A 27,934-nucleotide genomic window follows, 5' to 3' on the forward strand; every position below is an offset into this window, starting at 1 on the left:
GCCACTCCCAGGGTGAGAAACATAATGGCCCTCTATCACACGCCCTCTTGTGATGCCACGACGGTTTGATGAAATGTCACAATTCTGACCAGATCCAATGAGTTGACTGAGCTGTTTTGCACCCAGGGGCAGTTCATCAAAGTATAAAACCTGTCACTTCCTGTAGCCAGCAGGTGGCGCTGTGATTTTAAGTTATGTTTTCTGAGTAGATGTCTTCAGGCTGGGACACTTGTCTTACATGTCTAGTTTGGACCCGATTGGACCAATTATGCCAGAGATACAGAAGATGGCGTGTAATCAAACTTTGATGCCACGCCATGGTCACACCGTGTGATGAAATCAAATATGCCGAGGTAGTTTGTATCTCCGTCTTGCTGAGATGACATTCCCAGAAGTTGAAGTTGAAATGATGAAAGCCGTACGACAAGTTCGTCAAAGTACAAATGTGGAAAATGGCCAAAATAGCCATTAAAGTCAAAATGGCGGGCTCCCTGTTTGGTCTAGCATATCTATCCAAGCCACCTATTTGTTTGTTATGAAAAGACACATGTGAAGACAATAGGGCCTCCCACCGTTCTGTGCTCGGGTTCTTTCAAACACATTAATGTCAGTGTAATTATAGATTTCTGTCTTTACAAAGTGAGAACTAAATATGTGTGATAAAGGAAGGTCAGTGTTTGATTGACAGTTGATCTCTGTGCAGAGCAGATTCATCACCACGACGAACTTTGATCAACAAACATGGAGACAAAAGAAGTTAAAGATTTAAACACAGAATCTAGATCACTGCTTTTAATGACTCAAGTCTATTTGAGTTTACAGAACTCAGCTGTGTCTCCAGGATAACAAAGCCTAACTCCAGCATAGAGAGGCTGAGTGAATGTGGTCTGGACTCTGTGGAGGAGAGCCATGGTGTCAGAGACGCTGTAGAAGGACAGAACACCTGCTCTGTGATCCAGGTACACTCCTACTCTGAAGGACCAAGGACCTGACACTGGAATCCTCTTGCTGTTGTAATGAAAGCTATAACTGTTTCTATCACAACATAATGACCAAGATGTATCACTGTTTCCAAATATACATTTCTTTGACCATCCTGATCTTCTGATATTCTTGTATGTGACTGCAACTCCTCCCGAAAACCACCATTCCATCTCCACCTCCCAGTAACAACGTCCAGTCAGACTCTCTCTACTCAGGACCTGAAACCAATCAGTGAATCTGTCTGGGTGATCAGAATAAGACTGTTCTTCACTCATATGTGTTACTTTTCTGTTTCCCTCAGATAATAACAACTCTTTGTGTGCTGTGTTTGGATCCACTGTGATTTCCTTTGAATATTTTAAGAAGTCAGCTCTGGTCTTTGGCTCTGGTGGTGGCAGTAAAACATCCACTTGATACACAATCTGTAAAATATCTCTCTTTGTCTCACTCAGAATGTCCTGTAGTCCACCTCTGACCTGTGACACAGCTGCTGTCATGTCCTCAAAGTCCCTCAGAGGACGGATCCTGAAGCTGGATGAGTGTGTAGATTTACTGAGTGGTGACAGTGAGGGGTAGTTGTGTAGAAGCTGGTTGTGATCCTCTTTGTCTGAGAGCTGCTTCAGTTCATGGTCTTTCCTCTTCAGCTCAGTGATCCCCTGCTCCAGTCTCTCCTGAAGCTTTCTGATTCGACTAACTTCAGTTTCCTGCTGGGATCTGATCTGCTGCTCCAGATCAGAGCTTCTTTTCTCCAGCAGACGGATCAGCTCAGTGAAGATCTCCTCATTGTCCTCCACTGCTTTATCAGCAGAGCCATTGACGGCCTTCTTCTCCTGTTGAAGCAGCTTCACGTCTTTCTCTCTGTCCTGGAGTCTCTGCTGGATTGTTTGTCTCCTCAGCCCATGCTCTCTCTGCCTCTCAGTCCTTTCTGCTGCAGCTGACACTGTGTTGTGGTCTTTATGTTCCTCCACAGAGCAGAGATAACAGATACACTGCTGATCAGTGCGGCAGAATATATTAATCACCTCGTCGTGACGAGAGCAGATGGTCTTCTGGAGCTTCTCCGAGGGCTCCACCAGCTTGTGCTTCTTCAATGGAGGTGACTGAAGATGATGCCGGAGGTGTTTCTCACAATAAGAGTCCAAACAAACCAAACAGGACTTGAGAGCTTTCCGTTTTCTCCCAGTGCAGACATCACAGGCCACATCTTCAGGTCCAGCAGAGCAGTGATCAGCAGGAGCAGCTTGGCGTCCAGTCTTCTTCAGCTCCTCCACTAAATCAGCTAACATGGTGTTTATCTTCAGGACAGGCCTCAGTGTGAAGGTCTGTCTACACTGAGGACAGCTGTAGCTTCCTCTCTCCTCCTCTTTGTCCCAGTGGGTGTTAATACAGCTCTTACAGTAGCTGTGTCCACAGACAGTAGCCACCGGATCGTTCAGTAGATCCACACAGATTGAACAGGAGAATCTTTCTCTGTCCAGTTGATTGTCTTGCTGCTCCATTTCAGCAGCTGCCAGAGACTGTAGCATAGTTTCACTTACTCTGAACAGAAACAGATCTCTGCTCCTCCCTCTCTCGTTCACTTCCTCTTTTTCCCACGTTTTAACACTCTATTGAAAAGAGCAACAGTATGGTCTTACCTCTCCTCAGCAGCTGCTGCCTTTTTGTCAAAGCGGTTAGTGGAGAGAGCGATCAATGACCAAGCGCAAGTCTCCGCATTGCATGTGTTTTGCGTACTGCGCGACAAGGATAAACGCTTCACTTCCTGCGTCTGTCATGCATCGCTGGACCACGCTCACTAATCACGCATTAGGGTCCACCCCATCAAGTTAGACCCCATAGTGAAAACTTTAACTTAATCGAATTTAGTTTTAAAACGAGGTTTACCTCCTTTTGGCAGTAGGTGGTGCTATCACTATCACTATACTAGACTAATAGATCTGTTCAGGTAAAAACACTCTTCTCTCTTCAGATCTTATAAATCTTTAACCTTTACATCTAAGACATCAAGAGATTCTAACATCACTGACACTGTGACATTAAAGCAAACTGACAACAAAGAATTATTTGCTTAATGAATCCTTTGAATTGTTCTTTTATATGTACAGCTCATTTGAGCTGTATATTGTGAGGCAGCCAAGAGCAGTTCATCAAAGTTTCAAACATGTCACTTCCTGTAGCCAGCAGGTGGTGCTGTGATGATGAGTCAATATTGATATGGATCTGATCAGGGCTGGACTGTGAATGTGTGAATGAGGTTTGAAGCTGAAAGAACAATGCTCGCCACGCCACGGTTACACCGTATGATGAAATCATATATACCGAGGTAGTTTATATCTCCATCTTGTTGAGTTTTTTCCCGTTGCACCTCTAGACTTTTTTTTTGTCTAGTCATGATACACCTGGGCTACAATTTTTGTGAAGATCGGTGAAAGCTAAACTGAGGTGCTTTTCCTTAGATGGCTCTTTGAGCCATTTTGCCACGCCCATTTCAAATTACTCAAGAATACAATTACTTTTTAGGGTTTTGAATTTCCTGCAAACTTTGGTAAGAATTTGAGCCTGTCTAGGCCTTGAAAAAGCCCAAAAGGGAAATTCAAATCCTATGAAATACAATAGGGCCTTCCACCGTAGGTGCTCGGGCCCTAATGAAGCTTCAGCACCACACAAATCAATCAATAAACACATTTATTACACACATACCTTTACAGTAAACATACAGTATTTCTTGGTACAGTAAATGCTGTGAATGAAGTGCTTCGTTTTGGCATTAATAAACACAACTAGCTGACCTCTCCATAATATTGTCTTGTGATTTCTATCAAGTAGCCTATTTACATTTTGTGATATGTCTCTTCAAGTTCGTACTGCAATTAGCAACCGTGTGCTCCTGATGTCTAAACCAATGCATTTCATGTTAAAAACCTACTTTGTGAAAGCACCATTTCTTAGGATATATTCTAAGTATCAAAAAAAATCTTGATCTTTATAATATTTTCAAAATCAAAGTACGGTGACAGAGGCGGCAGTGGTTGTTGCTCACTAACTCTGTGCCATTCGAAAGACATCTTGTGCGAAGGCAGGTGCTAATTTACAGTTCTCGCCCACAGACCTGCTGGATCCCCCCCCCCCCCCCCCCCCATAGGCCGTGCTGCTCCTGTCTCTATCACAAGTGTTGGCCTGTATGTGCAATGTTTGGACTGGCAGTGCATCAGTTTGTAATGGTTAAAACATAATCTGGATGGATTCATTCTAGATCCATTTGGTGCGTTGGCCGAGGAAGCTCAACACACTGCGGATGAAGAAGGCAAATAGACACAACACGTGCAAGTTAAGAAAACAAGAAAAGTCTTCAAAAAGTTTGTAGCATTTTAAGGGTTCCCTGGAAAATGTTCCAGTGTCACTCTCGCTACTTGCAGGGCGTTTCTGTATTTTCATGTGTTATGACTTTTTGCAGCTCGTTCCTCTATTTGCACTCTTAATTTGCAAGTGTTGTTTCTGTTTGCATGTGTTTTATTAATTCGCAGTGTGCTGAGCTCTCTCGGCCACTGTAGTTTGGCGGTGTGGAGACAAAAACTAAATATCTGGTACAATTTTTTTTGTTTTTTGAAATGCTTCAAGCACACATTGGTGAAGTTCAATCACAAAACTGGCAACCGGATGCTGTGCAAAGCAAAAGCAAACATAACACCGCTTCACAGCCAGAGCTCTGACTGTTGGTGTGCAAGGTCTGGGTGGCACACAGTCGGGCTTTAAATGCACGATGGCTGAGAAGCCATCAGACAGCGAGTGCTTATGTGGCCTCTTTCTTTTCCCTTTGGGCGCTTCGGCGAATCTTCATCTCTGTCAGCTGGATGTAGCGGATGGCATTGGTGTCTGGAAAAACAAAGACAGGAAAAAGGTCAGGTTTATTTCCTGCTCACAGAGGAAATGTTGCACCAATATGGTCGTAAATCCTAAACAGAACTTAGAATGACGTGCTAAGAGTGGATATGTAGGAAATAAGCTTTGGAAACTGCAAAAACCAAACATGTTTATCGGCTGGACATGGATCCTCGTGCATTGTAGCTCATCCTGTGTGAAATGGTCTTTTAGAACCAACACTGGAAAGCAATCACATTATCAATTGGATGAAACATTAACAAATATGCAGTTACTGGACATTTTAACGACACCAGCAAAGCACTTGCAAAGATATGAACCAACTGAAGTTCTGAGCTAGAGAAGGGGCCCAACGCCTTGAGTAAGAGTTTGAGTATGAAATAATTTATCGTTTTCCCAAGACAATTAATTCAACCTTCACACTTGAAGATTTATGTCAATAAGTCCTTCTCCATCTCTCTAAATAAAGAGTCTATCATTGATCCTCCAGAAGGACTTGCATGCCCTGAAGTACTTGTAAAAAGAGACCACATCACAAACTTTGTTATTTAAATCGCTGTAAAGTAACACAATCAAAGTGACAAACATCGTTAAATTGGGTGCTTCATCACTGTGATTCCCAGAATGAAACATTAGGGCCCCTGAGCGGTTCCTAATTGATTTATTATCACTCTCCAGATGTTACAGCAGAACAAGAAGCTATCAAATTCAATATGTTAAATGTAATATCATGGTCTAAAATAACTTTTTATATTTTTCTGCATTGCCTGTTTTTTGCCTGGTTGTCCTGCAGTAGTCCTCAGTGTTTCTCTCCATCACCAGTTCCCTGATTGTTCCACGCAGCTTTTCCACTGTTCCCAATCCCCTGATAAGCTTCCCAGCATATGTGTCTCTTTCCTTCAGGCCTTTATACAATGTCGCAGTTGAATCAGCAGACCTGCACCTGAGCTCTTTACCTGCCTCACTTAGCCTTTGTGTACAAACTTGCTTCAGGGAGGTCAGCAACGCACCTTCCCGGCTGTAATCAATTTCTTTTGGTTAAGGTGTGGACATTAAAGGTTCAGTGTGTAGAATCTAGTGACATCTAGTGGTGAGGTTTCACGTTGCAGCTGAATACCCCTCACCTCACCCTTCCCTTCTAAACATGTAAAAGAACCTGTGGAGAACTTCAGTTGTCATGAAAAAACTCAAAAGTTGTTTAGTGTGACTAGTTCAAATTAATGTAAAAAACATGGCTGCCTCCGTAGAGAGGACCCGCTCCTGATGTAAATATAATGTCTTTTATATAAAGGTCCCATTATAGGGTAAAGCAAACAATTCGTAAAATGTAGATGAAACACACAAGATGAAACAAATTTAGACAACATCACTAGGATTATATTGTATTTTACTTCTGCCTAAACATCATTTTCATCTAAATCTTACACACTGGACCTTTAATCTGCTGCAGAATCCAAATCTGGTGCAGTCTTTCTGTTTATTGCAGCTCGTTCATCTCACTATCCACAAACCAGATTAATGGGAATTCAAGGTCTGACACTATGGTGATTGGCTGATCAACTGCTTTGGTCCAGACTGAAATATTTCAACACCTACTACATTGCCTGTTTTTCACGTTTTAATCCTGCTATTATCTGAGTGTCCTTGACATAGGAACATCTGGAGCCCCTGGATTACAGTTGTGCATGTTTGCCATGGAAGATAACAATCAGTGCAGTGTGGGGACTATTTCCACACAGCAGCTCTGGGTCCTGACCTGATGGCTCCTGATTGTGTGACTCCTTCAGGTAGTACAGGGCCTTCTGGAAGTCTCCCAGGTGGTAGTAGGCCACTCCGGAGCGGTAGAGAGCCTTGAAGTTCTTCCCTTCCTTGTAAAGCACTTTCAAACAGTATTCTTTCACTCGCTCGTAGTTCACCAGCTCCATTTGCAAAAGACAGGCTGTGGAAAGAGGGGAAGACAATACAGCAAAGACACTGATAACACTGCATGTTTGGAATACAATTATACAGCAGAATTACTGATGTTTTTGTCTTGTCGGGCATAAAAACAAAATAATAAATAACTAACAATGGTTCATTTGACATTTGATCTCCATTCATCTAAATGGAGGTGATAGATAATAGGTGATATGAATAATAATAGTGGATATTCAAAAAGAAAGGGGGACGGTGGAGTAAGCCTACGAATGACTCATGCTCTTTATGAATAATGCATGAGCTCTGGAGTATCCCTATATAACTTCTGTGGTGTGTGTGTGTGTATTTGTATGTGTGTGTGCATGTCTATCTATTGTTATGAGGGGCAATTTTGGTTCAATACAATCATTGTGAGGACATTGTGGCTGTTTTTATTTTAGGGTTAGGGTTAGCAGTCAGTTGGGGATGGTTAAGATTAGGGTAAGGGGCTAGAGAATGTATTATGTCAATATGTGTGTGTGTGAGTGTGTGTGTGTGTGTGTGTGTGTGTGTGTGTGTGTGTGTGTGTGTGTGTGTGTGTGTGTGTGTGTGTGTGTGTGTGTGCATGTTTATCTATAGTTATTAGGGCCAATTTTGGTTCATTACCATCATCGTGAGGACATTTTGGCTGTTTTTATTAGTTGTGATGGTTAAGATTAGGGTAAGGGGCTAGGGAATGTGTTATATCAATGTGTGTGTGAGTGTGTGTGTATGTGTGTGTGTGTGTGTGTGTGTGTGTGTGTGTGTGTGTGTGTGTGTGTGTGTATGTGTGTGTGTGTGTGTGTATCTGTGGCACCTCACCGGCCAGGCTGTTGTAACACTCCAGCTCTGCGTTCTCCATGGCCCCCTTCTGCTCGTCCGTCAGGGTGCTGGACTTGCTGAAGGTGGGCAGCAGAGGGGACGGCGGCTTGATGCCGGGGTCCGGGTCTCCCAGCACCCTGCACAGCCCCTTGATCTCCAGCAGGGCACGGTGGTACTTGCCGATCGCATCCCGGTACTTCTTATCCTTGTAGCACTGGGTGCCCTGGCACTTGAAGTCCAGAGCGCGTCTCACGACGTCCGAGGGCTCGTTGTGAGACGGCTGCTTCCACATCGACCCCCCGTGGTGCCTCTGCTGGAGCTGCTGCTGCTGGTGTCTGGCATCTTTGCTCCGGCTGCTGCTGCTGCTGCTGGTGGAGCTGCTGGTGGAGGTGCTGGTGGAGGTGCTGGTGCTGCTGGGAGGCTGCGGCTGGAGCCTCGGGGAGCCGCCGCCGCCCTCCATCCTTCCGTCGTGCCCGGCCGGGATCACGCTCATTTCGACGTTATTACTGTGTTATAACCCGAGGTGTGATCTAGCTGCTTCACTGCATCCTCTGGTGTCGCAGCTCCGTCTCCTCTGCTGGAGCCTCTTCTCGTATTTGTGCCTGTGACGCGCCGATTGGTCGATACCCGCGCAGACGTCGCTCGTCCACCAGGAAGAGGACAGTCGAGATTTAATTATCTGTTTATTTGGAGATTATCTCATCGTCCGGTCTGCACACGCTGTTCCATGTGAAAGGCTTGCTTTGATTTTTATTTTCAGGGATCCATTTTTTGGGGGATTTTCCCCAGAGAAAATAGTCCTGCCTCAATATCTCAATATATTTTATGTTGTCTCTATTGTAGTCCGTTATACTTGTATTTCATCATTATTAAAAACAGTCTTAGTTGTTATCTATCTATCTATCTATCTATCTATCTATCTATCTATCTATCTATCTATCTATCTATCTATCTATCTATCTATCTATCTATCTATCTATCTATCTATCTATCTATCTATCTATCTATCTATCTATCTATCTATCTATCTATCTATCTATCTATCTATCAATCTGATTGTCTGTCTGTGTACCTGCCTACCTATCTATCTATCCACCTATATATTAATCCTATCTATCTATCTATCTATCTATCTATCTATCTATCTATCTATCTATCTATCTATCTATCTATCTATCTATCTATCTATCTATCTATCTATCCATCTATCCATCTATCCATCTATCCATCTATCTATCTATCTATCTATCTATCTATCTATCTATCTATCTATCTATCTATCTATCTATCTATCTATCTATCTATCTATCTATCTATCTATATCTACCTCCATTTAGATGAATGGAGATCATGTCTTCCTTGTTGACTGCTGAGCCACAACAGTCACACTTATGATGTAGCCTCTAATGCAGCATGATGTCATTCACGTGTGGGCAGGATCATAATGTTGGGACCAGTCAGTACTAGTCCGGGGTCGGGGGGGAGGCAGCCAGGTGATGACTCAGGTCGCCCACTTTGCTCTGACACGACAGCTCCTCATTTTGACTCTTGTTTTATCAACATGGCTGAATGTGTGTGAGCTTGTTTACCCAGCGAGCTCAGATCCATCTGTCCTGTCACACTCGCAGGGCAGTGACCTCAGCTGTCTGGGTGTGTCTCGGGAATGTCAGCGCTCTGGAGCAAATGCTGCTCAAAAATAAAAGACCACGGAGCATGAGGGCTATTAAATGTGACTGGTTGTATAATGCCGCGTCATTTCATTGGGTTCCAGATAGAGATTTGCTGTCAGGAAAGATGCCCACATGCTAACATAAAACATTTCTTTATTACAATTCAGTTTAATGAAATCTATGAAATAAATGATATTTCCAAATTAGGTGGAAATATTACCACTTGATTTAGGCGAGGGCCGAGGCGATTGTGAATCAAAATGTACGTGGTGAGAATAGTTAGAGGTATGGAGACCATTTACTTCAGTAAAAGTACAAATAGCAAAATGAAGATGTTCATTAAATGTAAAAATACTGCATTCAAATATATGTAAAAAAACATATTTTTTTTACATATATTTGTATTTATATATGTATTTATTTTTTATTTTTTTTATTTCATTTTGATTTGTATTATTTTGTGTGGTTGCTTGTTTCTTAAATTTACTGAATTTGTAACTTGCTCTTCCTTGAAAGGAAAAAAAAAGAAAGAAAATCCAATAAACACATCTGAAAAAAAAAAACAAAAAAAAAAACAAAGGCACACTTGTTTAATCAGTGACTAAAGTATTCAATGGAAAAATGTTCCCTGGAGTATAATACTATTGTTAATATCATAACATTAGTACTGGTTAATTCTTGTACACACAGTTCAAATGTTACATGAGGTGCAGATAAATCATAACTATTTTAAACAGAGCTGCAACGAATGAATATATTAATTATTGACTAATATCTGTTTTCTTAATTAATCAGCCAATTAAGAAAATACATACATAGATAATGAAAATATAATTGGTCTATTAAATTTACCTATGGCCCTCATTCAAAATACTTTATTCAACTAAATTTCTCAACTTAAAAAAACAATGATATGAATACAATAAATATTGTATTATATTTATTATTCTTTTTATAAAGAATAATATTTAATTTGTATTTATTATAAATTATTTTTGTTAATGGTCAGAGCTTGAGTTAAGTCTACCTGTAAAGTAATAAACAAGTCTTCCTTGTGTCTTTTCTACTTGGATTTATAGACTTTTATTCGCCATTAAGTCTACGTCATCAAGCGGCGACCTAAAGCAGGAGCATGAGGACGTCATCTTCGTGAGACGCTTTGTTTTCATCATGTCGGCGGTGGATTTCAGAGGTAGAGAAATCTGACTTATAGTGTTTGTTAGGATTAATGTGACCGTTTTTCTCACGTTATAATATTTAACAAGTTAATATGTTACGTGCTATATTTGAAACCTTTAGATAAAACTGTTATAAATCCTCCGTCGGTAGCTTTCAAAGTGAGTGCTAAGCTAGAAGCTAACTTTAGCCACGATTAGCATCTTTGATTCATTTAACTTTACAGTCGCTGACAGCTCCGTTGGTTTTACAAACAAAATTATTTAATACAGAGTCATTTCATTCATACTGACCTGTCTGGTTCTGTCATTGTTGGGTAGTTGGTACTAACTGATGGTTAACTAGTCGTCAGTGGTGGCTAGTCCGAGGTGTACAGAGAGAAAACCACTCAACACTTATTCACATTTTATTTACAAACATTTACATAACACATAAATAAATCAATAACCACTAATATCAAAACAAGCTAAATAAACTGTGGATGTTCGTTAAACCCTTTACTAAGCTAGTTTTTAATCATGATTCCTAAAACTCAGTCATAGCTTCTAATTGCAGGCTGTAATGATGATGATGTACAAACTGAACTTCCTCGAGTCCAGATCATCACATTAACTTTGTGGTTCTGTTTTGTAGACAACCTCCTGGGGATCTCCTGGGTGGACAGCGGCTGGGTGCCCATTCTCAACCCGGGCAATGTGCTGGACTATTTCTCTGAGAGGAGCAACCCCTTCTACGACCGAACCTGCAACAACGAGGTCGTGAAGATGCAGCGTCTCACTCTGGAACATCTTAAGTAAGTTCATCTTTCACAAGTGTCATAAATACAAATAAAACAACAAGTAGTAAAGGGGTTAATCTGTGAGTACTGTGTGTGTTTATAGCAAACAGCTGCTGATAAAGTTACAAAAATACGTATTCAATACATAACTGCAGAGTTGTAATGTGACTTTTGAGAAACTAAGAGCAAATAATATTGTTTCTGATGTTTTCAGTCAGATGGTCGGAGTGGAGTACATCCTTCTTCACGCTCAGGAGCCAATTCTTTACATAATCCGCAAACAGCAGAGGCAGTCGCCAACACAAGGTGAGCAGTGTAGCATCGGATTAAAGTGGAAATGAAGAATTAAACTGTGGCAAGTAGATGAGTCAGTGGACAACGGGCACGACACCTAAAAGAAGAAAATATGAAACTTAACAGTAACTGAACAAATTAGTCCTTTCTATAAATATCCATCGACATGAATGAGGTCACTGTTAACAAAATACTGTGTCTGGACTATGATTGGAACGATTCTCAAAATCCATGATTCGACTCAGACATCAGTTCTTTTAGGTCTTTAATATCTGGAAGAGTTAACATTTAGAACTGCTATTTTGGTTTTAATTAATGCCAGTGATAGATTTGTGATTCTTCATTCATGCCTGACAGCAAAATGAACAAATGTTCTGGTGAAAGATCTAACATCCTCCCCTACTGTATGTTTTCCTCCTCCAGTGATACCTTTCTCTGACTACTACATCATAGCCGGAGTGGTGTATCAGGCCCCAGACCTGGGAACAGTGATCAGCTCCAGAGCGGTGAGGGTTTATAAAATGATCATATAAAGTAACCTTGGAAGAGTGAAGGAGAGGATACTGGTGTGTGTGTGTGGGATCGATTGTGGTTTTACTGTGATTGACATGAATTGTATTTATTTTAGTTGTCTGCAGTCCATGGAATCCAGTCAGCGTTTGATGAAGCCATGTCATATTGCCGCTACCACCCGTCCAAAGGATACTGGTGGCACTTTAAGGACCAGGAGGAACGAGGTGAAGTTTCACCATTAAAACTATTTTTAGTTTTTACATCTTTGAGGTTATCCTACTGACAGTGGAATAGATTCTACCACAGATTGAATCCAGAGCTATGACGACGCTCTGATGACACTAGTTGTAATTTTGCAATGATGACTTGTTCCAAGCTTTGATTGACAAAATGCTTTATTACAGAAAAAAACAAACCCAAGTCAAAGAAGAAGGAGGAACAGAGTTCATTGTTTCAGAGGCACCGAGTAGACACACTCCTTTTGGACCTCAGGTCAAAATTCCCACCAACATTTTACCAGGTACAGTTACACTATCTCAAAACAGCTGTTGATCATTAATCATAATGTGATGGGATCCAGGTAATAATTTGGTTTCCTTTCTGTAATTTCAGCCTAAGCCTGGCGAGAAGCCAATTCCAGGTATGATCCTAAAGTCATTATAATGTGTATACTTCAATGCTTGTTTAAGGTTTTATCGTAGATGTAGGCGAGATTGAAGTCCAGTATCCACAAATTCCACGATTTTTCCCATAAAGGTGTGTTGTTATGTTGCAGTTGAGGTGAAAAAGGAGCCTGAACCTCCTGCAGAAACTGTAAAACAAGAGGAGAGGGAACCGGCCACAAAGTCCTCCGCCACAGCTCCACCGAGCAAACCTCCTCCCGAGAAGAGAGCAAGGCTCCAGTGACGGCTCCACCATCATCGTACTGCGTGAAGACGGAGCGATGCAGTGAAACGTCCGATAGCGCAAGCTCAAAAAAATGATAACGATTATTTCTGTTCCCTTTCGAAACCGGACGATGGTTTACCACTTCGCTCGTTTGATCAGTTTACAGCATACTGAGAAAGAACTGGCACACAAAAAAAGTGTCAGTTGCTTCCCTCGGTGCCAGGACTACTTTTACACGGTAACCTTAGTCCCGTATACTTGATAGGTTTGACGTCACAGAGCATTCAGGCAGCTGCACTACGAACAGGGGGTGTACTGTTTGATGTCAGCAGGCGTTTCACAGTGGAGGAGGTTTTATTATACGATAAGCTGATATCATCGGTGTCAGTTTACTGCTGACATCAGCTTAATGTTTCTGTTGTAGTGACTTCAGAGAACAGTTTAATTCCATTTTCTGCTTCCCAGCGAGATGTGTCACGATGCATCAGCTCATCTGAAAGACAAAAAGCTCCTTAAACCCGGCGCCTCTTTAATTGCAAACCCTTTCATCTGTTCTTGAGAGAAATATTCTACTTTCTTGTGTTTTTGTATTAAAATGAATCAGCCCTTGTATCCTTGTGTGTTTAATTGATGAAAAGTAATTTGTTTGATCAGTTTTTCATGTTATGACCCATGATGACGAACATCTACCTCTGACTCTTTATGACACCTCATTACTCTGTTTGCAGATGGAAATAAAAGCATTACGTTTATTCACTGCTCTTATCCCACTTTGGTACATGAGTACACAAATCAAATGTGATCATTTTCATTGAGGAAATGTAACATTACTCCCAACTACTGTGTATAAGTACAATTTAAAGGTACTTCTACTTAAACTAATTTCTGTTTCTGTTACTTAATATTTATACTCCATCACATTTCAGATTGAAGTTTTGTTCTTTTTCTCTATAGATGCTTGACAGCTGTAAATGTGTAAAGTTTACATAATGGCGAATTCACCAGTTACAGATGACTTTAGCATAAAATACACAATAAAAAGATTTTTGGCTTGCCATTTATAGTTGGGGTTCCATGTCATGTTTCAGAGGGCACCAACGTTTTTTCAGCTCCACCAAAGTGATTTCCTCCCTAAACCTCTGAGGAGGCTTCAAAAAAGAAACTGCGATTTGTCTAATATTTCACCACAGAAGCACAAGAACAAAAGGATGAATGTGTTTCTGGTTCTATCCTGCTCCCTCGACTATTTCACAATCTATCTGCTGACCTTCATAGGTTGGGAACCACTGGATTAAACTACCAAAACTGAATATAATGGTAGTTTAAAAGAGCTCCACATCAAACCACTGCTGGTACTTTAACCTATTCCTTCTCCGTTTTGAACATCGATTGTCTTATTTTAATGTCTTTCAATGGAATTTTAGATTACCACAGATTTGTTTGGTTTGTTTTGGATTTTCTCATATATTTTGGGAGTTTTTCCTCCACCTCTCGATGGTTTCCCAACATTTACAATGAGAAGTTTTGACCAGCAGGTGTCAACATTTGGTCACATTTGGTCTCATCACCGAATAACACATTATTTCACACATCTTTGCATCATATTTGAGTCAAAGACACAGTTTATCTTCCTCCCTTTTTGCTATAAATAACTGCAAATTTGTTATTTATATAATTTATATCATAATTATGTTGATTTGATTTTGCGTATGTAGGTGTATCAGTTTGTATATATGTACAAATATATATATATAGTCTTATTTTTATAATTTATAATTAATTAATGTATTTACATATATTATTGCACATAATATACAATATGGAGCACAGGTAAAACATGTATTAATAGATAAAGGAATCAAGTTAAGTATAAGGTCATTAATTAAGGTTCAGTGTGTAAGATTTAGGTGAAAAGGATCCACTGGCAGAAATTGATTATAAAATAATACTAGTGTTGTTTTAACTAGTGTTTCACCTAAATTTTCTGAAATGGTGTTTTCTTTACCCTAGAATGGGACCTTTGTATTTAAATCCTGTTTATTTACATCGAAAGTGGGTCCTCTTTATGGGGGCCACCATGTTTTTTACAATAGCTCAGACTCTACAAATTAAACATCTTTTGAGGGCAAAACAGGTGCAACATGAAACTTCAACACTAGATGTCACTGAATTCTACAGTATGAACCTTTAATAACTGAGATGAAATAAGTTCTTCTCACTCCTTTTCGAATATGTAAACATGTTTGATTATATTTCTCTCATCACTTATCGTAAGAAACACTGTTTTCTGTTTATTTATTTCTCTTGTTGGTAAAATGTCTAATTTTTGTTGTTTACGTGTCCGAAATAAACAACAGTCGCTCAGAGAAGATGTATTATGTCATCATATTTTATTTTTTCATTTTACAAAACAAGAAACAATACACAAATAAATCATATACATATCCAGTAGAATTGAAAGATATTCAAAGTTTTAACAGTCTTTTGGTTGGATTACATATTGTTGTAATCTTCTTTTTTTCCAAAAACAATTTCAAATTTATTATAAATTTATCATATCTTCTTTCAACAAACCAAATTCCACATTTCCCCCAAAATAATAAATGGTTATAATAGATTTGTATTTAAATACTGTATATTTACATCGGAAGTGGGTCCTCTCTATGGAGGCCGCCATGTTTTTTTTTACCATAGCTCAGACTCGACAATAAACACCTTTTGAGGTGTATTCAGCTGTAACATGAAACTTCAACACTAAATGTCACTGAATTCTACACTATGAACCTTTAATAACTGAGATGAAATAAGTTCTTCTCACTCCTTTTCGAATATGTAAATGTGTTTGATTACATTTCTCTCATCACTAATTGTAAACAACACTGTTTTCTCTCTCCTGTTGGTAAAATGTCTCCTTTTTGTTGTTTACACGTCTGAAATAAACAAAAATTATCATCATATTTTATTTTTTCATTTTACAGAACAAGAAACAATATACATATAAATCATATACATATCCAGTGGAATTGAAAGAAATTCAAAGTTTTAACAGTCTTTTTGTTGGATTACATATTGTTGTAATCTTCTTTTTTCCCCCAAAAAAATATAAAATGTATTATATGTTTATCATATCTTCTTTCAACAAACCAAATTCCAACATTTCCCCCAAAATAATAAATGATCGGTGGTATTTTATTTTCTCGCAGCTTCCTTACATGTCCGAAATAAACAACAGTCGCTCAGAGAAGATGTATTATAATATCATATTTTATTTCTTCATTTTACAGAACAAGAAGCAATATACATATAAATCATATACATATCCAGTAGAATTGAAAGATATTCAAAGTTTTAACAGTCTTTTGGTTGGATAACATATTGTTTTATCTTCTTTTTTTTTTACAAAAAAAATATCAAATGTATTATATATTTATCATATCTTCTTTCTACAAAACCAAATTCCACATTTCCCCCCAAAATAATAAATGGTTGTAATAGCTGGTATTTTATTTTCTCGCCGCTTCCTTGCTACCGTTTAGCGGAGCCGCGAAGAAGAAGCGGCCTCTCGCAGGGCGTGGTGGGATAGCACTCTCCTCGCTGGAGGACTGGAACGCTGGCTGGCTGCAGAGAAGAAGAAGAAGATGGCTGCACAGGGGGTTTTCAGGCCAGCGTCCGGGAGGAGCTCAGCGGCGTCTGTCCGCTCCTCCGGCCGCTAGCCGAGCGTGTCAGCCCCGGGCCGGTCCTCCTCGGAACCCGGGCATCGAACCACCATGGGCTCGCAGACCCTCCAGATCCTCCGGCAGGGGGTCTGGGCTTCGGTCACCGGCGGGTGGTACTACGACCCGGACCAGAACACGTTCGTCAACGCGCTGCACCTCTACACCTGGCTGTTCCTGCTCTGCTTCCCCTTCACCCTGTACATGGTGAGCCTGGCTCTTCCACCATCGCTTCGTTACCTTGTAGTCGTCGTTAACTGTCTTTATTTGTCCTCCCCCCCCCCCCCAACCCCCCCTGCCACCGGAGACTTAACGGTCCTGTGTCTCTGTCTATTATCTGGAGCGATTCTAAACGTCTCTGTAAACTAACGGGACCGGATCTATGAGACACAGACAGCATCCACAGAACCCGGGTCTGGTCCGGTTCTCCAGCGGAACCCCCCCCCCCAAACCCTAACCCCAACCCCCTCGAATCAGCTGTTATTGTAGAAGTGCACCATCCATCAAACTCGATTGCTCTTTTGTGGAGATTCCCCGTGTTTACGGTTAAAAATCCGTCTGGCTATTAGCAGAGGCACTGAGTTAATTCTCTCTCTCTTCCTCCCCCCACACCCCCCCATCCACCATCCACCTCTCCTCTCCTCTGTTGTTGTTCTTCTTGTTTTGCTCCTGTCACTTGTGATTTGTGCTTTCACCAGTTTTTGAGAAAGGGAAGCAGCCAGATGTGTCTACAGGAGCACAGCTGGCTGCAGGAGGGGGGGGAGGACGGAAGTGAAGAACTGAAGACATCACTGAGGAACCAAGTTTGTTCACTACATTCATCACGAGGGGCTTTTTGTGTTTTTGTTTGCTCTCTAGAGGAGAAGCTGTGTGTTTACTTCTGTCCTCTAAACTGCCAGGAAAGGTCTTCACACACAGAGACAGACACACACACACAGATCACTCGCAGTCCACCTCTGCATGTGACCTGTGGACCCGGCTGTCTAAATCCAGATGTGCTCCACAGATGTGCCACCTCTGTCCTCATGTCCTCATGTTGTCGTCGTCCTCTGCTCAGCACTTTACTCACCTTCTATATTCGGAGGATGTCAGATGTTTCATATCGGTTTGTGGTTTCCGTTCTATTCCGGGAGTGGAATATGTGATGTCGGTCAGGTCTGTGGTTCCATGTCGAGCCACAGGTTTTAAAAAACTGCAGACAGATGCAGGGGGGAGGGAGGGAGGGGGGGGGGGGGTCTCAAGGACAAGAGAGACGCAGCAGCTCAGACACCTTGTTGTGGGACACACAGATGCCCGAGGACCTTTTTCTATATGAGAGGCTGAAATCTGAATGCAGAACGTCTCACACGGCCGATGCAAAGCAGAAATAATTGGTGCAATAATGTGTTAAGCTGCAGGTTTGATTCCAGCGAACACCCGGGCAGCGGTTAGAGATTTAACTCGTGATCAATTAATCTGCTGGCTACTGTCTTCATTCATGTGATTAATTGTTTAATCCTTGAAGCATTAAAACATTAACTGAGCTAATGGTGAAGCTTTTGAAATGTCTTAGTTCCCCCAAAACTGCCAAATACTCAGTTTACAATGACAAATACAAGCTTTTGATTTTTTTGGAACTTCTTTTTATTTCCTTTTATCGAATACAGTCATACAGTACATCATTTTTAACATTAAATGAGGTGCCACGGGTACAAGTCTTAGGTTAAAGGGGTTAACTGTCCATGTTTCCATCAGGATCCAGACATATCAGAATTAAGTTACTCATAAACATTGTCCACAAACACAGTACATCTCACATAACATTACATCAAGACAATATTCTGAGAGATGATGGCCTGCAGATGTCCATTGCTTAAAAGGTAAAACAAAGACAAAACAGAAGCAATATATATATATATATATTTATTTTTTTTTGTTGCTCATATCAAATGGAAGTGTAGAGCAATGGGAGACCAGTTGTTTTTGAATACCTCTGTTTTCAGTTGTAATAGGGCAGTCAAGTGTTCCATCCTGTGCATATCTTGAATTCTACCCCTCCATTAGGAATACAAGCTTTTGAGAGGATGATATCATACTTGCTTGAAAAAAGTAGCCATCCATTCATTAGCTATACTGCCGGTGTCAATCCTTCTGCCAGTGTGTTCCAGGGCCAACACACAGAAACACACAACTGTTTCCTCTCACATTCACACCTCGGAAAACAATTAATCTAACCCGGTGAGAGAACGTCCTTCACTGAGACATTAATCTGTCAACCTGTTGTCATTTTGGATAAAGAAGTGAGTAAGAGGAACGGCCTTTTGAAACTGGGGCACCAGGCAATCTATTTCTAAATATGACTTACAGCCTAATAAACGCATCAATCTCTTCCCTCCACAATATCCTATATAAACAAATGTCCTCCTCTTCTCTGTCTCATCCCAGGCCCTGCCGCCGACCATGGTGATCGTGGGAATCTACTGTGGTGTGATCGCTGCCATGTTCCTGCTGCTGAAGACGGTGAACTACCGCCTCCACCATGCCCTGGATGAGGGGGAGGTGGTGGAGCACCAGGCCAAGGAGAGCCAGGGCAGCAGAGGCGGCACTGAGGGGGCTAACGATGGAGGCGTCACTCGCCGGGAGGACAGCAACGGCCCCGGGTGAGTTCACGTCCCGTCTCACAGACCAGGTTGATTCACAGCTCAGTGATCTTTAATGTTCATGTCAGTCGATATTGATGATTTTTTTATTATTATAAAATGGACAATGACTGTGGACTATAGTGGATCCCATCTTGATGCTGGATCGTGATCTTGCTAGCTGCTGACCAGAGACTATGATTGCAGCAGGACTGCTTCACATATAGTATTGAAAAATGTTTACCCTCATCGATGCTGCTAAAAACTTTAATCTTGATGATGTTTTCCTACACTTGACATCTATTGCACTTCTGTCCGTCATGGGGAAACGGATCCTCACATGTGTCTCTGAGGTTTCTACGTATTTTTACCTGTTAAAAGGGTTTTTAGTAGTTTTTCCTGACTCTTGTTGAGGGTTAAGGACAGAGGATGTCACACCATGTTAAAGCCCTATGAGACGAATTGGGATTTGTGAATATGGGCTATACAAATAAAATTTGATTGATTGATTGATTGATTGATTGAGTAGTGCATCTGATATCTGGAGACGTGGGACAAAAAATCTCATCACGAGTGTGACTCAGCTGCTGAGATGATGAGGTTTTCCGAGAAGACTGTGTAGCTTCCTGATCAGAGATCTCATGGAGCGTGGTCGCGGAGGGGAATCGTGTCGGTTATAGGTGTAATCTGGAGCTGAGGTCAAAGGTCATGTTGTCCGGTGGTGAAATGTAACAAGGAGACAGAAAGGAAAATCAATATGTTGCTTTAAAAAGCTTCAGGAAGTGAGAAGTCACGCGGAGCTGTAACAGCAGCTTTACTCAGGTTTGATCATGTAAACATACTTTTCATGTAGTCGAAGGCATTTTAGTTATTTACATTTCATATGGTTGATGTGTAAAATGAGTGTTGGTGTTGAGCATTGTTTTAAAATACGAAGACAAGATCCCAGTCGGCCTTCGACACTGAAAGCTGTTCTCTGTAGATTGTTCTCTCTTAAGCAAACAAAAGCACTGTTTACATTCAGGCTTTCTCACCTAAACACAAACTGCGTGTCTTCGAGCACTAACAGATGAATTTTCCTTTTCCCACAAAGTCTTCGCCGGCCTCTTGCTGTGCTTCACGATGCGTTCCCACCTCCTGGAAACCATCGGCAGGAATGTACATCGTGTTGCTCTCGTTCCTTTTTTTTTGCACAAAAACAAACAAACACTGAGCCCACTCACAAAACATTGATCCAGAACGCAACAAAAAAATTAAATTTCCTTTTGTGTTGTAGATGTGCTCTCTGCCCAAGATGCTATTGTTGTCTTTTATCTGTGTGTTAACTGTGTCCGTACCAGTGCGTGTGTAGACCCATTGATATGAGCTCAGACAATTACATGACACAACTTGCTTGACCTTTTTCTTGCACAGTTTCCTTTTTATAGAGCAGATGATGCAATTGGGATTACTGGCATGGAGTAAATATATAAATTGTTTATTCATTGTCTATTAATTGGGGAATGTGCACATTAGAGTTATTCATCGGCTAGAAATGCTTGTGAAAATAAACTTTAAAAGAGAAATATTTATATTCTGATTGGACAATTCTGTTCAGTGATTTGTCTTGAAACCTCAAATATTCTCAATGCACAAAGATACATTATTCAAAATTTGACCCATTTTTCATAAACGACGCGTAAGTAGAAGGCGAATGTCCTAATGATACCTTAATAATGATAATTCATGAGAACATTAGCATGATGGTTATGTTTAGTGTGCTCATTGCTTTGCAGGACTCAGCTGGCTCCTGTTTCAACAAACTAAACAATATCTCAACATTGACATCTGATGATAAATGATACAAGCTGAAAAAGTGATTCACATGTCATGTACTGTAGCATATCAAAAAGTCTGAAACAGGGCAGTACCCCAACTCCGAATGCCAGCCTCTCTCTCTCTTTGTTTTTATAGTTAAACTCTTTTTCAGAAGGAACAAAAGTCAGTGAGGTTGTTTGGTTTTACTGCCCAGGACTCGAAGAGGTGACTCATGTACACATTCCAGCGGGAGCGCTTAGCAGGACGCTGAGGGGAAAGGCAACAAGAAAAAAATGAGCGCTCTCAACCACAGTGAGCAGCGTTGCCCACACATCTGGAGTTACATTCCAGGTTGTTTGAGTTTACAGTAGAGCAGGCGACTGCAGCCGAAGTCGATCAAGGTGTTTTTTGCCTCTCGTCCTATTTGTCCAGTCTCCTTTCATCTGAGTTTCGTGATGTAATCCATTACTCTGAGCCGTTTGCGTTGTGGTTTGATCCATTACGAAACGTTTTTTGGCAAAAGGAAAATGATTTATAGACAATCCCTGGCAAGTCGTTTGTTTCAACATACCGACTGGTTAAACAAGCACGTCCGGGCTAAATATAGGCTCGGGGAGAAAATCTAAATGGATGCTTACGTCTGTTTTTGGTCCTTCACTTGAGTTAAAATCTCCATATAAAGGATGTAAAATACAAGTATGTTTAATAAAGTTTCATGATGTGTTTTTCCTTCAGTGGGACTGAATGTAGGGAAGCAGGTTAAATGTCACGTACCAGGCCTGAGAGTATCAGGCAACATGTTGCTCTGGACCATTCATTTATTAATTCAGATTTGAGGGAGTGATGCACTGTGTCTGTGCTGCCAATACAAGTGTGTGTTTGTGTGTGTGTGTGTGTGTGTCCAGGGACCCTGGAGGGGGTATCGAGATGGCCGAGTTCATCAGGCAGGAGACTCCGCCAGTAGACTGCAGTTCCAGGAACTCCTATATTGGGATGGAGTCTAACCAGCAGGTAAGCAGAGCAGTGGTTTGCTGCAGTCTGCAAACTAAACTGGGCTGAATATAATATGATCCAGATTGAGACTCCACCACATCCCCATCCTTCTTTTTTAGACAGAGTAGGTAAATATACCTGAATATAATACAAGTAATCTCGTTCTTTTATTTAGAATAAAATACAGCATGAAGCCCATTTAACCAAACAGTAAATCTTGTTTCTACAAAGTCAGCTTCTGTGTTGTTTGTGTCCAAATTGACTCTATATTTAATGAACCAGTGGCGACTTGATAGCTGAACGGTGAAGGCCTGTATCACATGGGCGTTGGTCTCTGGTTCGACTTCCATTTACCTCGTGTCATTCCCCTCCTCTCCCTACACTTCCTGTCTCTCTCTACTGCCAACATTTAATAAAGGAAGTAACAAGTTACCTCAGAGGTTCCCTGTGGACGTCCTTGTAAACAAACAACAGTTACCATCTACATCCAGTTTAACTCGACTTAAACCTCTGGTTCGATCCTTATCTAAGTGCGTTTACTTTCTCTTGACACCTTTGCAAAGCTGATTCTTCTTAAATGTTTTAACATTGTTAGCATTCATGGTTACTAGCTGCATTTTTTCGGCCATTTCTATCACCTGTTGATACTGTTGATGCCCTTTCGCCATGTCAACGCAGTGTTTCCCATTAATCACCTCCTTGACCCTTGATATTCTACAAACCTGAGAGATCTCTAACTCTGTGTTTTGCTCCATTTCATCAATGAGTAACTTTTCTGCAGTGTAGTTTTTGCATCATCCTGTTGCCTGACGAACAAATGCTGATGGAATGATAATCATTTATGTAATTTATCATGAGGAAGATATCAAAATATGTTGGTTCAGGCTTCAAGGTTTTAGGGCTTTATACATAAAACTGACTTTACGTGACTAATTAATGTTTCTGCTTTTGAAAATAATAATACATCTCAACCTGAACTACGTCTGAATTATTTAAAACCTACATCTGTTTGTGCCACTAGTTTATTCACAACATTGTTCTCCTTGTGTTACGAGGAATGATCAGTAAACAAGTGTGACACGCTCCAGGGAGCAGTGGTTTCAATCTGTCTCACAAACAAGCGTCACAGCCTGAGATCTGACTAGTTTTTAAACCTTCTCCATGTCGGTGCTTCCTGTTACACAAGCAAAGACAAACACAAGGAGTAAAAATCCAAGTTTAAGATGATTTGAATTCGACCATGGTGGAAAGAGCTGTTTGTGTGTGTGTGTGCATGTGTAGGGGTTGTTCTCATTACGTATGATCCTCACATAGTTTGCTGTCAGCAACTCTCTCCTTTATATATTCAAAGTTATTTATCCATTTCATTCTGAGAGGTATATTCAACCCCTTAATCCTCATGGGAGCTGCGTGTCCTTGAGTTGCTGATCAGCCACCCTGCTCGGCTCAGCTGCTTTGTGCTCAGTAGGAAGGGAAGCCAAAAAAACGTTCCCCCTGTGATGACAGTGAAGAGGCGCCGGCTGTTGAGAAGCTGTTTTCTCAGAAGATCACTCACCGTGTCAGTTTCCTTCAGGAACATTTAGCTTCAGAAATGTTCTTTTGACATCGAGACCAACTTTTATTCAAATGATCAATGACTTGTCTTGTCTTTTTTCCTTATTCCATTTCAGATTGCGTCTAACCATGGAAGAGCAACAGTTGCCAAAGGTAGCTATCCTCCCTCTCTCTGTTCTCTCTGTGTCAGTGGAACTTCTGTGAGAGTTCTTTTCACTGTCGGGACATGTTCCACGTCTTCTTTACAACCGTGCAATGTCTTCTCTGTTTTTGGTTTCAACACAACCTCGACTATGATCACCCTGCTGCCCAGGAGATGTAGTCTGACTCAGCGTTACTGTGACCTCAACAGTTGAGATAAGGCAGCGTTAGACAGGCACTGCTGACTGTGGGAGAAAAACAAGTAATACACTGAAAGATGCAGCTTGGGAGTCGTTCTCCAGGAAATCTTCATTAGTGCAGCTCACTGAGAAGAAGACAATAAATGAACTTGTAGCTTTGCTTTGGGTCCATTGTAGTGTGAGAGTGAAGTGGCTGCGTCATCTGAATAATTCAGTGAGTTTTCTAATTAGCTGGTGGTTGTGATGACAGGAAATGGTCTAGAATGGGACAAGGCCCCTGCTGGGCTTTAGCTTTTTCTAGTCAGACTGTCCATCACCAACTCTAATGTAGCGTGACCACTCTGACCACTCGGGAAGGGTTTGAGGATAAATTATCCTCTTCTCATCTCAAATGTTATCTGGTGCAGTCATCTGTTCATTCCAGGAATCTGTTCAGAACATCTCCCTGGTTGTTTCAGGTTTACAACTTTAGTCGCCTGTCGCAACTAATACTTTTAGAATATTACAATATGTCTTTATCCTTTTTATCCTCATTGCTTTCTTTCTGTCTTTGCAGGAAAGACCTCAGATGACATTAGTTTGACTCTTGTTGAGAGCTGCAGTCATGACCATGGTAAACACACATGACGTTCACATATAAGCAAAAAGCCTTTGTGTGTTTGTGGCATTTCAACACCCTCTGTACTGTTTGATTTCTTTGTGTCCATTCAGATCTGCTGTCCGATGCCAAGATGTACTGCCTTGTCCCCAACGACTCCTTCGCCTCCCTGCAGCCGTCCACCTCCCTGTGTCCTTCAGAGCTGTCCAGAGACACGGCTGATCTCTGCAACTCAGCTGCTTATCACTTCAGCTTGTCACATTCCTCTTGTGACACGGAGCTGACCAGTCACGCATCCATGCAATCTCAGACCTTTAGGAAGGAGCTCCGTTCTCGGGGGCTGCCTCGGACCTCTAGCTCGGCGGGTTCTGCTTTCCCAGACCCGTGTCTACCAGATTTTGCTTTGTACCCTCCACCCAGAAGAGGTGGCCTAGACCCTGTGTGCGAGCTGGAGACTGCCAGACCACACAGGTCGGCGGTGTGTGGCGAGGGGGCAGAGCAGATGTACCAACAGGACCCAGCTGTGCCCTCCACCTCTGGAATGGAGTGCTACAGGCACAAAGAACAATGCAGGATTGCTCGCTCAGCCTCCAGGGAGGCAGGGGAAGGTACCTCAGGACTGTACCAGGTGGACGTAGGTGGAGGTAGGAAAGGCTCTGGGGGGGGAGGAAAGTCCCAGGGAGGGGAGCGCAGTGCTGACAGCCTCCGGAGCCTGAGTACTCGCAGTAGTGGCTCCACCGAGAGCTACTGCAGTGGTACAGACAGGGACACCAACAGCACTGTCAGCAGTTTTCACAGCGAGCAGACCAGCTCTACACATGTGGAGAGCCTGCTCTCACTTTCAGGGGATGAACGTCTTCGGAATAGAGGAGAAGCTGTTTCTGCTCCTGCAGACGGCAGGACTACGAGCCTCGGCAGTCTGAGCTCTCGAGGTCTTAGCAGTCTTCCCTCTAGGGAGGCGAATAAAAACCCTCATGCCAACGAGCTGACTGCTAAACGACCTGCTGACACTCCGTCCTCCGCACCCCCCGAGCAGGTCGAACCTGGTCGGGGCCAGGAAGAGCCTGGCATCAGGACCTGTGCTGACGGCTCCACAGACGCACCTGCCACAGAGCAGGTGCAGGAGAAAGGAGACGCTCAACCAGAGTCAGCAAACATTGTTCAGAGAACGTCTTCCCTGTCCACAGGGCGTAGTGCACGTCGGCGGACTGGCAAGAAAAGGGCGAGCAGCTTCGATGCCAGTCGGCACCGGGACTACATGTCGTTACGCGGCATGGCCAAGCCTTGTAGTGCTGTGTTTCCTGGGGGTGGAGAGGGGGACTCCAGTGATCAGAGTGAACTCAGCTGTGCCTCCAGTCTCCACTCCACCCACCACCTCAGCACAGACAGCTCATCCAGCACCACGTCCCGCTCCTGCCACTCCCCAGAGGGCCGCTACAGGGCCCTGAAAGCCAAGCACACTGCAGCCGGTGCCTCCTCCTCCTCCTCCACGGTGAAAGCTGCGGCAGGAGCCGAGGCGGGAGTTCGAACCGGAGGGAAGCGGCGCCCGTCACGCCGGACCCCCAGCACCGGCAGTGCCAAAACGCACGCCCGAGTGTTGAGTTTGGACAGTGGTACGGCCGCCTGCCTTAACGATCCCAGCCGCCTCGGAGCTCCAGCCGGGCCGCGGCCCCTTACCACCTCCAAGTCGGACCTGGAAGCCAAAGAAGGGGAAGTCCTCGATGCAGCCTCCCTGCTGGGTCGGGCCTCCCAGCTGGAGTCGGTGACCCGCTCCAGAAACAGTCTGCCCAACCAGGCGGCTTTCACCGAGCCTCAGGACGCCTCTGCTGCTTCCCTGCGGGGTACGTACCACACACAGCGCCTCAACATGCTGTACACACATCGCATTCTGTCTGGTTTACAACTAGTGTTTGATGACTAGTCTACATTCTATGTTGTCAGTGCGGTTACATGAATCAGAGGAGTGGTTGTGTTCGACATTTGAAGGTACGGGTTGGTTCAATATGTGATCTATTCTATGAATTATCAGAAGAACTAAAGGGTTGATATGGTAAATTAAAGACGACAGGAATCATTAGTTTGTTTTGATATTTTCTGCTTGTTTTTTGCAGATTGGGATTGTTTAATTACAAACTGAATGATGCTTTGAATGTGTATTGAACTTACATTTACTGTAAACCACAAAAAATACTCACTTTACTAAATAGCTGCTCTCTGGCCCAAACTTGGAGAGAAATGATAGAATTGATCAAATTGAGACAGTTTTGTGTGAACTCTGCGTATCTGTGTGTGTGTCTGTGTGTGTGTGTGTGTGTGTGTGTGTGTGTGCGCACAGTGTTGTCTGCCTCACTTATTCAGTGTAACCATGGTGAGTTTCCATGGAGTGACAGTCCTGACCCAGGCGTAGTGTTCCCTGCATAGATCACTGTTAGCATGATGGCACAGTGTGTGCTTTGTGCTGAGGTTACACAAACAGCAGCTCTCTTATTAGTGTCATACACACATTCATTCCCTCCCTGGATGATTAGTGGTATTTTTACTGAGGCTTCTGTGTGTTGTGAAGATATTTTATGATCTTGACACTTATTGCTTCTTGGGTATTTAGAGTTGACACCACTTTGGACATACGGTGGTAGAGGCAGGACGTGTGTGCATGTGACAACTGGTGAAACATCTCATAATTAGTAATGGATTCTCCTTGGATCCCTGCTATCTTGCTCCTGCACCATTTTTCTTTTTATTAACCTGGGTCAAACATTAGGGTGCGTTCACATTCACAGGAGGGGAGAACATTACAATCTAGCATAGCTTAGTTATCTTGACTTGAAGTCCACAGTATTGTACTTTAGTCTCACTTGTTTACATACACACACAAGGCAACGTTGACTAAATTTAACCAGAGTTACCTCACTCTAGCTTCAGCCTGCTGAATCATTTAGCCACTAATAGTCTATTTGAGGATGTCACACATGAACCTTTTAATAGTTTAACAAGAACTAACTTGACTGTGTCTCACCAGCAGACATGTTTTTCCCCCTCTGCTCACGGACCGACTCCAGCAGCTCTTCCCCCTCAGGCTGCTAATGTCATTACAGTAACTTCAGCTTCACACCAGCCATGGTGGCCGCAGGTCACAGCCATGGTATTATAATAAGTAATGTGGTGTAAAAAGAGGTAGAGACGAGTCATGTAGTCAGTATTCAGTAGTGGCAGACTGTATAGATCTTTTGAAAGTTTGAAACATTAGATAACAGCCACAGAGGTCAGATCCGACCAAGTAATGCTGTAGCAGCAAAACCCTTTGTACAGTGAGTTGAACAAGATTCAGTTTGTTTGCTTCTGAAATCAACTTTTTATTTGTATGAAGAAGAATGTGTTATT

General features: G+C 42.3%; 4 protein-coding genes across 7 annotated transcripts in view; 2 read left to right on the forward strand and 2 right to left on the reverse strand.

Annotated features, from left to right (window-relative positions):
- Window positions 1–806: 806 nt before the first annotated feature.
- Window positions 807–2,510, reverse strand: LOC133015838 (tripartite motif-containing protein 16-like). The gene has a single exon (XM_061083112.1). It carries the CDS (start codon window positions 2,508–2,510, stop codon window positions 807–809), a length of 1,704 nt encoding a protein of 567 aa, XP_060939095.1.
- A 2,264-nt stretch (window positions 2,511–4,774) lies between these two features.
- LOC133016062 (tetratricopeptide repeat protein 9A) lies at window positions 4,775–8,113 on the reverse strand. Of its 2 annotated transcripts, XM_061083375.1 has the most exons (4): window positions 8,046–8,113; window positions 7,621–7,982; window positions 6,620–6,802; window positions 4,775–4,857 (listed from the first exon to the last, which is right to left on the reverse strand). In XM_061083375.1, exons 1-4 carry the CDS (start codon window positions 8,111–8,113, stop codon window positions 4,775–4,777), a joined length of 696 nt encoding a protein of 231 aa, XP_060939358.1. The 2 variants fall into 2 exon arrangements, with proteins under 2 accessions (XP_060939358.1, XP_060939357.1); XM_061083374.1 differs by having other exon boundaries at window positions 7,621–8,113.
- Window positions 8,114–10,433: 2,320 nt separating this feature from the next.
- med6 (mediator complex subunit 6) lies at window positions 10,434–13,691 on the forward strand. The gene is made up of 8 exons (XM_061082863.1): window positions 10,434–10,482; window positions 11,100–11,259; window positions 11,459–11,550; window positions 11,962–12,044; window positions 12,167–12,275; window positions 12,456–12,571; window positions 12,664–12,691; window positions 12,827–13,691. The coding sequence occupies exons 1-8, from the start codon at window positions 10,461–10,463 to the stop codon at window positions 12,955–12,957; spliced, it is 741 nt and encodes a 246-aa protein (XP_060938846.1). The 5' UTR covers window positions 10,434–10,460; the 3' UTR covers window positions 12,958–13,691.
- A 2,881-nt stretch (window positions 13,692–16,572) lies between these two features.
- pcnx1 (pecanex 1) overlaps window positions 16,573–27,934 on the forward strand; it is a 36,766-nt gene continuing 25,404 nt past the window's right edge. For all 3 annotated transcript variants that reach the window (XM_061083357.1, XM_061083358.1, XM_061083359.1), the window contains exons 1-6: window positions 16,573–16,859; window positions 19,077–19,291; window positions 21,973–22,078; window positions 23,731–23,767; window positions 24,512–24,568; window positions 24,667–26,394. In XM_061083357.1, the coding sequence (XP_060939340.1) occupies window positions 16,707–16,859; window positions 19,077–19,291; window positions 21,973–22,078; window positions 23,731–23,767; window positions 24,512–24,568; window positions 24,667–26,394 (2,296 nt within the window). In that variant the 5' untranslated portion in view covers window positions 16,573–16,706. The remainder of the gene's footprint in view (window positions 16,860–19,076; window positions 19,292–21,972; window positions 22,079–23,730; window positions 23,768–24,511; window positions 24,569–24,666; window positions 26,395–27,934) is intronic.

Source organism: Limanda limanda, chromosome 12 (genome assembly GCF_963576545.1).
Source record: "Limanda limanda chromosome 12, fLimLim1.1, whole genome shotgun sequence".
Lineage (NCBI taxonomy): Eukaryota > Metazoa > Chordata > Actinopteri > Pleuronectiformes > Pleuronectidae > Limanda > Limanda limanda.